The sequence below is a fragment of the Genypterus blacodes genome, unplaced genomic scaffold, assembly GCF_046128005.1.
Source record: "Genypterus blacodes isolate CSIRO-AG114 ecotype Tasmania unplaced genomic scaffold, CSIRO-AGI_Gbla_v1 ptg000152l_1, whole genome shotgun sequence".
NCBI classification, from domain to species: Eukaryota; Metazoa; Chordata; class Actinopteri; order Ophidiiformes; family Ophidiidae; genus Genypterus; species Genypterus blacodes.
The window spans coordinates 352,474-364,014 of record NW_027466954.1 but is presented as its reverse complement, the minus strand read 5'-3'; the positions used below and the strand labels follow the sequence as shown (position 1 = coordinate 364,014).

At 48.0% G+C, this 11,541-nt stretch overlaps 1 protein-coding gene across 1 annotated transcript; it reads right to left on the bottom strand.

Moving 5' to 3' along the window:
- Positions 1-317: 317 nt before the first annotated feature.
- On the bottom strand, positions 318-11,096 carry tmem198ab (transmembrane protein 198ab). Its single transcript, XM_076165964.1, has 5 exons — positions 10,472-11,096; positions 2,862-3,127; positions 2,145-2,726; positions 1,824-2,023; positions 318-1,511 (listed from the first exon to the last, which is right to left on the bottom strand). Exons 2-5 carry the CDS (start codon positions 3,016-3,018, stop codon positions 1,359-1,361), a joined length of 1,092 nt encoding a protein of 363 aa, XP_076022079.1. The 5' UTR covers positions 3,019-3,127; positions 10,472-11,096; the 3' UTR covers positions 318-1,358.
- Between the last annotated feature and the right edge of the window lie 445 nt (positions 11,097-11,541).

Sequence of the window (11,541 nt, the reverse complement as noted above, 5' to 3'; positions counted from 1 at the left end):
GAGTCATGCGTTACCATTTTCTTCTAAACTTGTCCGTCTTGTCCCCTGAGGTAAAGACGACTTTAAAAATATACGTTTTTACTTGAACAGTAAAGAAAAACCCACGCAGGCGACAGGAGGAGCTGTTGGTTTGGGTACAGGTTGATTTGGCCACAATTTGACACTTATTCACTCTAATCTTAATTTACACTGACATCTCTGTCTAATCTCTTTTTAAAAGGTGCTGTCTGTCACACTTTCACATCAACTAATCATGAACATTTTCACAGATCTGACCATCACAGATACGACCACTTTGCGCTGCACACAGGTGAACATTTTGCACCGTGGAGAAGAGTTGCAAGACTTTCCCATCGGCAGAAAGACTTGGAAGTTATTTCATAGTGTTAAAAAAAAAATCAGTTTCGAGATGCCGGTACAAATATGGCTTTGCGGTTCTTCCTAAATGTTACCCTGCTTGTCACGGCTCCATGGCTACCACACAAAAATCCATCCCAGCCAAGATCTGCCTGTGACCCCCTGTCGCTCAATGGCACGGTCCTAGGAGGGTTCAAGGCACCTGTTAAACAGAATCCCGGCCTTCGGAGATCAGTTTCATGTACGCGTGTAGTGTATTGTCCAGCACCAAAGGTGACGAATGATGTCCGCCTTTAAAGAGAAGGTGGCATTAAAGACGCCACTACAGATTCTATGGAAGTTTGCAGTCAGATGGCACAGAAAGCAAAGAAAGAAGGACCTCCGTTTGCTTTTAAGGGCCTTCAGTTCCTTTTGTTGATTAATGTTCAGATTCTACGGAGGTGGAGAGTCACTTTTGCAGCATCGGTTGAAGACAGCAGTTGACGCACAGCACATTGAATGTGGCCAGAGTTGTATTTGATTTGTCGTGCATGCCTGTGTGAGAACCTGAGCCGGGTTTGCATCCCTGATCTGGTTTGACATGAGGGTGTTCTGTAATGTGGCTCGTGCTTTGCATTTCCACGTCAACCCTTTAGATTGTAGCTGCAACGTGTGTTTGTTTAGGGCCTGAAGTGCATGCATGCATTTGTGCATTTGTGAAAGGTGAGAGTTCAAAAACGGCAGCCGAGGTTCTACGATCGCTCCAGCAGGCAGCAATGAGGACAACAGCCTCAGAATCCAGAATTCAATTGGTAAAGGGTTAAAGATGTTTTGCCATTTGGGCAAATCCCAGATTGTTCATATTTACCCTTAAAACCTATTTTGGGCGCAGCTCTCTTGAAGGTGCAGTTCAACCACATTTTGGTTGTGGTTTGACCAAGTGAAAGCTAGTTAGTCAGTGGTTAGAGTCACGTAGCTCTCTGTTAGTGGTGCACTCAGGCTTCTGTGAAGAAGAGGCAAAGTCAGACCCGTAGCGAGGGCCCTGCAGCTCCAGTGAGGGGCGCCGTGGCAACGCAATCATAGCCCACATCCACCACAGCATGAGGTCCACCAACATGCTGCCCTGTGAAGGGCTGCGACTGCACCTGCCGCTCCCGAAAGCTCTGGATGTAGCTCTGCAGAGAGAGAGAGAGAGAGAGAGAGAGAGAGAGGACAGAGAGAGAGCGAGAGAGAGAGAGAGACAGAGACAGAGAGAGAGAGAGAGAGAGAGAGAGAGAGAGAGAGAGAGAGGACAGAGAGAGAGCGAGAGAGCGAGAGAGAGAGAGAGACAGAGAGAGAGAGAGAGAGAGAGAGAGAGAGAGAGAGAGAGAGAGAGAGACAGAGACAGAGACAGAGAGAGAGAGAGAGCATTGCTGCACTGTTGAGCACATGAGCACTGGAATGCTAATAAACGGTCTGATCACTACAAAAGAGGCCACACTCCTCACCGGTGAAAGGACGTCTGTGTCGTAGCGGCGGATGGGGTTGGGTTTGCGGCGGTAGGCGGGCTCTGTCTGGAGCTGTTTGGCCTGGGTTGACTGATGGGTGGAGCCATGCTGCTGCTTCTTCTTCTTCTTATTGCGATAGCGGTCGTCGCGCTGACGAATCCGCATCACCTGCATCCTCCTCTGCTGTCGGCTGATGATCACTGGGAGAGAGAGAGAGAGACAGACTCTTCATCATGCACCACCAGCACCACTTGACATCTCATCCTACATGTACATTAGTATTTAGAGTAGCACTTTATTGTCCCGTCCCCCTTTCCTCACCCTTAGTATGCGAGTATCCTTCAGCTGTCACCTTCCATTGGATGATGACTCCCAGAAGGGTGAGGGCAGGCCACACCCCGAGCACCACCCACGTCAGCCAGCAGACGGGCTTCCCAGGCGCCGCCTTCAGCCGCTCGTATACATACAAAACCAAGGCGAAGAGCTCCACAAAGTAGTCCAAGGCCACGGTGATGACCGCTGCACCAAACATGGCGGTGGACACCGTGGTAAACAGCCGCTGCCACTGCAGAGTGAGCACGGCGAACAGCATGCCCAAGCCAAGCAGCACGCCCAGGGGCACCCAGACGGAGCGAGGCGGGCTGTCAGAAAGCTCCTCCATGCCCACCAGGGTGGCCACAGCCACCAGCAGGCCCAGCAGCAGGCCCACCATGAACAGGCCTACGCTGCGGACCAGCATGGTGACCAGGCCGCAGAGCGTGCCGATGCCCAGGCCGATGCCCACTGAGGCCTCCACGCTCAGCTGGGTGTCCAGCACGCGCTCCTTGTAGCAGAGCATGAAGATGACGACGGAACCGAACATCAGGCCGGTCAGGAACATCACCGCCTTGAAACAGCGGTAGCCTGAGGACATGAACACAAAGACGGTGTTACTATCAGAGCAGGTACCCACCAAGGAGATTGCGGGCAAAGGTTGACCATAGGCCAAAGAGCAAGAGGAGTAAATAGTGCCACCATTTGGCCATTGACTGAACTCACCAAAGAAGCAGTAGATGATGCCAAAGAGGCAGCACATGGAGCAGACCACGGAGGGAACCACCTTGTAGCGTCCTAGAGTGTCCTCACAGCCGTCTAGCCTCTCAGGACTCATTTCCTGGTCCGGCTGGGCCAAGAGCGTCTCCAGGGTGGTTGTCATGGTGGCAGGCGAGAAGGAGGACGGGGAAAGGGAGTAGAAGGAGTGGCAGTCAGGTGGGAGGCGCTGGAGAGCAGAGGCTACGGAACTTCACCCAACCCCATGATCTCACCTGTGGAGGGGAGGGGAGAAGAGAGACATGCTAATGTGAGCATTCAGCTCATGGTACAGCTAATGGGTTGAAGAAACATAAAGGAGATCAATAATGTGACAAATATCCTCATTACTTGAGAAAACAGTGGCTTGTGTAACTGCAGCAGAGTAAAATAGATTTACACACACACACACACACACACACACACACAGACACACTGGCATACCATGACAGCGGAAGCAGAGGGTAATAATAGCTCGGATATCAGCGGGTGTTGGCGCTGGGAGGAGGTGGCCGATCTGAGCTTCCCTGTTTGATCAGGTGGTGTTTTTCGGGGGGTGGTGAAACAAAACCTCGTCTGCTCCACATAGCAAACCCTCGGGCGTGGATCAATGATCTCCGGCTTTCACTTGCGTCCATCCAGCCTAACATTTGGATCCATCCCTCCACAGTATCTTCTTCTCTCTTCTTCCTTGATACCTCCACCCTCACATCCATACACTCCTTCCCCTTTGCCCCACATCTTCTTCTCCTTTCCAACACCTCCATCTCCCCCCTCTATCTGTTCCCACGACGAGCTTCCTGTCCCTCACCTGGGTTGGACGCCTGTCCTCACTCGTTCTTGAAGCTAATTACCTCCCAGAGGAGCCGCTGTGAATGTGAGTTGAATCATTTGTTTGTGCCAGACAGGAGGCAAAGCTGGTTTGGAATGTTTGACTGCTATGTATGTAATCCATATAATTCAGGTTTAGCTCCCATGCGGATGTGGATATGACCTGCTGAGGACTCTGACACTGAAGACACTCAACACCTCCCAAATCCAGCTACGGCCGATGACATTTTCTCCTCAGGGTCCCACAACGTTCAACTGTCCCAAACTGAACAGATACTGCCCCAGAATGTGGGACGCAGAGACACAGCTGTAAGCGTTTTCCAAAACACAGGATGACTCCGGTCAGATCAGCTCTATATGTCTCAAACACTTTGGGCGGACAGTCCTAAAGCAGCAAAGCATATAAAGTGTATCTAAGCTGTCAGAAGTTAAAGGAAGTATAGTTAGAGTAAAATGAGCAACATTGACCTTTCTGAGGACAAACTCCAATTGAGAAACAGTGTGTGTGTGTGTGTGTGTGTGTGTGTGTGTGTGTGTGTGTGTGTGTGTGTGGAAGCACCAAGCTTTTGTGATTGCAGTTAGCAGAGGGATCATCCTCTGAAAATACACACACACTCACATCCACACACACAGAGAGTGACAGGAATTTAAGTTTCTTTTATTTCTGCTGTCTGAACAACTAACAATCACAACAACAGCATCATCCTCCTGCTTCCTGTCTGTTGCCATGACGACGGTGGGATGCTGACAGGCAGCAGTCGGCCCCGGTCAATGTCCTAACCAATGGCAGAGCAGCTTAAACTCCCATAGCAACAGTGTGAGAGCCAATCAGTGGCCCCATGTGTTTTCCCAGCATGTCTTCTTCATTAAATGCATTCGTCTGTGTCTGTGTCTGTGTTTGTGCGAGTGTGTGTGTCTGTGTGTATGGCTGTCCTCTTTGCAACCCTCTTCTCACATGTAAACAAAAATGCACAAAATGTCCTGCTGTTTGCACACACACACACACACACACACACACACTCTAACTATATTACTTGAATGATTGATGTATTTATATATTTTTATTAACCTCTCTCTCTCTCTCTCTTTCTCTCTTTCTCTCAGCCTCTTCTCTTTTCTATTCGTCCTTCAGCTTCCCTTGTTGTTGTATGTTTTATTCTCTTGATTTAAAGCACCTGACTCACACTTCTGATTAAAGACACTCAGATCATGTTAGGGTCAGAAGAACTTATCAATCAACCTTTGTGAGTGGGACCTCTCCTTCTGTGGTGTCAGCAGACAAACTGGGAATGAGAACTGAACTGTAAAGAAAACCAAGGGAGAAAACCTGATGGAGCTGCGTTCAGAGGCTCAAACCCAAGAAGCGCTCTCCACTGTTACAGGCAAAATCCCCACACGGAGGACAGACAAAGGGGAGAATTGCTACATAACCGGGTCAAAGTGTGTGTTTTTTTTGGCCATGAACACTCGGACACACTGACACACATTAATTTCTAATGCTGACATCATGGGGAACGAAACACGCCATCTTCATGAATAAAGCAAAGTGTGTCTATTAATACACTCACACCGCCATGCAGAGTCACAGGCTGACCTACATTCCACATACATACACAGCTAAGCCCCCTCTTACTTTAATGGAGCTCGTTTCAGCTGATTATTGGCTGAATTCACCCAGGAGCGGAATACGTGACATTTAAAGGGACATTCAGTCCGTTTACTGCAGATGATGAGTGTGTTTCATGTGACGGCAGAGCGTCGAACAGAGCACACAGGAGGTTTTTAGCTCTAGGTCCAAACAAACATTGCTTTATCAGCATGTTGGTACGTGATGAAGACCAGGTTGCTGTTTGAATGAGTCAACAATGAGTTTCCACTTCACCTAACGTGTTTGTTTTCTTCCTGTACTCTGGTATCCTGTCCCACCACAAAGACATTTACAGTCACTGTTGAGGATGCCTGTACCCTCTTATGGCAAATTGAAAGTGCCATTGAACATAAAGGGAGGCAGGAAGAAGAGGCAGGGAGACATTTTCAACTCATGGGCAAAGCTTTACCTCCTGTGTCCACTTCCGTATACATGTTTCCAATCCTAATGTCTAAACTTCTACCTGTTGGTGGCAGGAAGGCTGACACTAACACAAAGGTTCACATGAAGACATCTGTGGAAACACGAGTGCCAAAAAACATACAGCAGCGCCATCAGCATGACGGATCCTGGATGTGCTCAGGTCCAACTCCACCTCCGTCCCCCCACCCTCCATGTCCCCGTCCAGTCATCGCTCCTCTTACTCACTACAATCTGTCATCCTGTTCCTGCTCACAGCAGAGGGAGCAGTCTGACGTAACACAACAGCCTGTGTGTCTGGAGGTGGAAAGCAAGAAATGGCTGGCATCCACACACACAGAAACATATTATCCACACACACACATGCACACACTCACAGTCTGACCTGATAAATCTGCTGCAGGCCTGTCTGACTCGACAACGTGTTTTTGAGGTGAATACATCATTAGCAGGAGCTCCTTCTCTTACTCAGCGCCGTGTTAAAGCCAAGGTAAACGGCTGATGGGAGATCTGCCAAAAACAGGCCTAGTCGTGGGAAATAAGAGTGTGTGATGAGTTTAAACCAGTTTGCCAACGTCCCAGAAGATCAGAGATCAAAGATAGAATGTGTGACACTTTACATGTGAGGCTTCTGTGTTGGGAAAGAGAGCCTGGCGTCATCAGTCGGCCCTGCTGAGAAAACGCCACGCCACGCCACCCCACCCCACGCCAACCCAACCCACACCTCTCTGCACATGTCAGTCAGAACAGCCATGGGTTGCTGTGAAAACCTGACCCGGATCATTGAGGTGTTGTACAGCATGTGTGTGTGTGTGTGTGTGTATGTGTGTGTGTGTGTTTGTGTGTGTCCTCACGCGTTTCAGACAGATAACACTGATGGGAGGCAGGTTGACTGAATCCACAGGCAACAGAAGGACGGGACAGAATTAAAACCAAGTCGGAACAAATGAGGATGAATCACAGAAAGCTGGGATGGAAACTCCACTTCCCTGTGGAATACATCCTGATGCTTCAACGATATTAGAAAATGTTAACCAGTCATTTGAGTGTTTTTGTTGCGGTATTCCACCCAATGTTTAACCACACAAGTGACTTATAGAAAGGTCCAATCAGTAATGACCTGGTAACACCATAGCAGATCCAGTGAGATTATCAGCCACTTACTAACTAACACTACCAACTACCACTTAGCAATGTCCTGCCCTTGGCACCCACAACACCATAACCTCCACATAACAACACCCAAACCAATTGCAACCACCTACTAACACCACCCAAACAGCCTAGGGACTAAAACTAGGCTGTTATTAGGGTCAAGAAAAAGACACCAACCACCCAATTAAATGTTTGGGACGCCTGGGCAACAACAAACATTTTATTAGGTTATTATACTGATGTATATACGTGTGTTAACCCATTAGCTGCCAAGTCTGAGGCAATACTAGTCACTAAACGAGTGACTCACATTTCACACATGAGGACAGATTGGTTGACTTGTTTCTGGAAAATAAAACATGATGTCATCTGTTGATAGGAGGCTATTTGCAGGATTTGAAAGCTGAAGTGAGCCCACACGCTCCCCCAAACAACCACCCGCACGTCCACAGATCAGCACGACTGAGGCTGAGGCGTATTGCGCTTCCTGAACGAGCCCTTACATAACGCTTCCAAAGAATGCTGCTGTCATTACAGAGGACAAGTCCACAGATTGGACTAAATGTGATGTGGGGAATGTAATGAGACGGAGAACAGGAGAGGGAATGGGGAGTATCCTGAACAGTAGCAGATACTGAGGAGGAGGAGGAGGAGGAGGAGCAAGGACGACACAGAGATCTTTGTCCATGTCAAAAGCTGGTGTCTGTTTCACTGCTGAGAGGGCGACCAATCTGAGTTCACCTCCGGACAAACCACTACAACCTCTGGGAGAGACAAGGAGAGACAAGAGCTAAACAGCTCCATTACTGTCATTATTAAGGCAACATGCTGAAATTGGTAGTTTTGATCTATATTAATTTCGCCGGCTGTGGGGAGTAGGAGTGATACTCAATTTGAATCTATTGAGGAAGTGTGCTATTGGAGTATTCCAGATGTGACATTCTCCAGCTCTCCCTCGGGGGACCCAAGACATTCCCAGGCCCAGATGGGACATAAAGACCCTCCAGCTTATTTTGGGTGTCCTCCCAGTTGGATGTGATCCAGGTGGCATCCTGATTGGATGCCCGGACCACATGAACACAGCTCATGTAAATGTTTTCTAAAGCCAATTCCTCAGAAAACCTTGTAAGTGCGCCTAGTGCGTCTAATCCTTCTGTCAACGTCTGCATTGTGAATGAGCCAGTTTACTTTGTATCTGAGGTACGTGCCAGTGCCAGAAATATCTACACACACACACACACACACACACACACACACACACACACACACACACACACACACACACACACACACACACACACACACACACACACACACACACACACACACACACACACACACACACACACACACACAACATGTGACACCGGCGAGATGCATTCTGATCGGTGTGAAGAGGAAAAAGCTGCAGTCGCACTTTAATTCGCCAGAGACCGTTCTGAAATGTCATTTTGCTGAGAAAGCGTAAGCACGAAGGACAAAAACACAAGAGTGGGGGAAGGACAGAAGAGTGTGAAGCCTGGAAATCCTCCAAACAAACCACAAAGTTATAATTCATGAATCAAAACCATAAGATGACCTCAACTAGGTCAGATATAAAAGTACCCACTGTGTCTTTCCTTCTTTTCAGGACAGCAGTAGGTGGATTTCCCATAATACCTCATTGAGCATTTCCCAGGAGTCTCTGTTGCCTCTCTGTTTGGTTGAGACTGGATGTGATGGTTTGTATTCACTCATTCAAGCTGCACTGCACTGGAATTTGTCTCTAGAATCCTGTCTGAACCTCAAGGGGCTGATTAGACGCATCGCATCACGAAGGAGAGAGGGAAAGAAGAAGAAGAATTGTGATTACTATCATGTCTGCTTCACAGGTAACAGGACGAAATGTTACTGTTGTTGTTGTTGTTATAGCGCCACCATCAGGTCTACTGCTGTCTCAAACCCACGTGTCGATGCATTTCTATAGGCGTCAATCATTCCAACAGTGATTCAACGATTGGTTAAAATCCTAAACCAGCTTAATGCGACATAAACCATGAGCGCATTCCACGTGTTTGTCTGTATTATGTGTGTGTGTGTGTGTGTGTGTGTGTGTGTGTGTGTGTGTGTGTGTGTGTGTGTGTGTGTGTGTGTGTGTGTGTGTGTGTGTGTGTGTGTGTGTGTGTGTGTGTGTGTGTATGTCTCCTCAGTCGGCCTCAGAGTGACGGAGTGATCCCGGCTGAGTGGATGGATTTACGGGTTAGGTCAGTGTCGGGTTGCTCGTCTTGAACCACAGAGATCAATAGACAGCACACACTTGTCTCACACACAGATACACACTCACACAACACACACAATCTCTGCACTTGTAATTCAGAAACCATTCATAGACTAATGCAATGCATAAACAAATCCCAAAACTGTAAATCCTAAAGCTGAAGCAACAACCACAGACAGAAAGCTCGGAGGCTGAGGCAGGGGTTTTGGGATGGAGCACCATGGCGACGCCGGGCAGCTGTGAGCAGACCAGGAGATGCTGCTCTTTGTCTCGTCTTTGTTGACCCACTATTGCTATTGAATTTGAAGTGGCGCGGTTTGAGTCCTCAGGCAATCTGCAGGGGCCGGAGCTGCCCGCCTGCCTGACTGAGCAGATGAGGCCACGGTCTGACACACACACACACACACACACACACACACACACACACACACACACACACACACACACACACACACAGGTTGAGCCTCATGGAGCTGCAGCATTTCACATTACAGAGTTTTGTGAATCCTGAATCGGCCTCTTTTGTGTCAGCGAGTGCCTTCCTACATTACCCAGAATGCCGCCCGGTGCCTGCCAGAGAGCAATCATGGAACAGTGGCATGCGGTGGAATGTGAGAAGGGTTGACTGATAAATTGTGAGCTTTATATGAATGCAAATAAACACTGATTTCAACACAAATGCAACACCGGTTTTGGCTTCTCAGATTTCACAATTACCTCTAATGCACCCACATACACATCGGTTAGGTCGTTCAGAGTGTCCTGTCCCTGAACTGAAACTCCGGCTGGGCTCTTATGTGTGTATCTGGTAATGAAATCTTGGAGAAAAATCTATTTGAAAAATGTCACAATTTTTTACCCCTCAATTTGTTTGGGACCCCTTCACGGACCCCTGGGAGATCTCAGAATCTCCTCTGGGAACCACTGCATGCATTCGTGATCCAAAAGGCACCATCCACTCAGTCGTCCGTGCATTGTAATGGGAGCCAACTGACTGACTGGACGATCGACCCTGATGCGGCCATCCGGGTCAGACATCCCCAACCTCAGCATCCATCACATAACACCACCGCAAGACAACAATATGAACCTAAAACAGCATCCGGTTCCATTGATGTCCCCAAAGTGAAATATTGTGTTTGATGGCATCGTTGTGGTGTGTGAGTGTGAGTGTGTGTGTGTGTGTGTGTGTCTATGAATGTGTGTGTGTGTGTGTGTGTGTGTTTCTGCGTGTGAAAGACAAAAGAAACGCAACATCAGGTCACTCACCGTGGCAGATCCTGCGCACCGCGACACCGACAGGTTGACGCGCCTCGTCTGCCTTCACACGACGGGGAAAGAAACCTCCAGAGCCCCAAACACCGACCATTTTCACCGATTCCACCCCGGCCAGGGTTCGCTCCCGTCGGTGTGCGCGCCGCTCTCCTCCACGGCCGGCGGATCCTGATCCAAGACCTGACCAGATGAGTAACCCGGTTTAAAATGACACCAACCCGGGTTAAACGCTTCACGGAACGAAGCGCCGGGTCTCCTGAGTCTGCCCGCTGGGTTCCGGTCCCTCTGGGCGGACTGATGATGGATTTCGTGTCGCTCTCATCCGCACGGTGGATCTGGCAGAGGAGGCGGTACGTACACTGCAAAAAGTGACGAGTCCACGCGTGGAACTAGAGCACCAGACCTGCACCTGAGGGCCGGAACAAGAGTTTCCGGGCCCCTGAACAGGTGTTGGGTTTGCTTGTTTTTTTCCAAACACGCCCACTAACTCCATTAATGTTGATTGATAAATTTTAAGCCCCGCATAGAACATTTAAAATCTTTCACACAAATAATGCAGCTCCTCCTCATTTCCTGAAGCTCAGAACTTATCAATCATCCCATATCTGTTTACGTTGAGAAAAAAAAGAAACCTTTGTATATTATAATATTATCACTTTTATCACAATAAAAAAAGTGTGCAGCCTCAGGTCACTAGGATTAATGTGAGGATCTGAATCTATCAACCCGCATTTGTATTTATTTGTTTATACATTTCGAGTGAGTGTGTTTTGAATAAGAAGCTCTTTGGGGTATAAATTGTAAAAAAAAACTGGTATATTGTCCTGAAATAAACGTTTTACATTTGGATTATTTTAGAGATTTTAACGACGCGGGGACTTTTTATTATTATTATTTTACTTTTTTACAGTGTACGTCGGTTTAAAGTGAACGGCGTCAAGCGAACCAACATTTGGACTGTGGCCGGAAACAATGATCTGACCTTCAAAATAAAATCATACAACAGCGAATGACAACTTAAAATGACAGTGAAACAGTTTCAAATGTCTCAAATCAGTTTTACC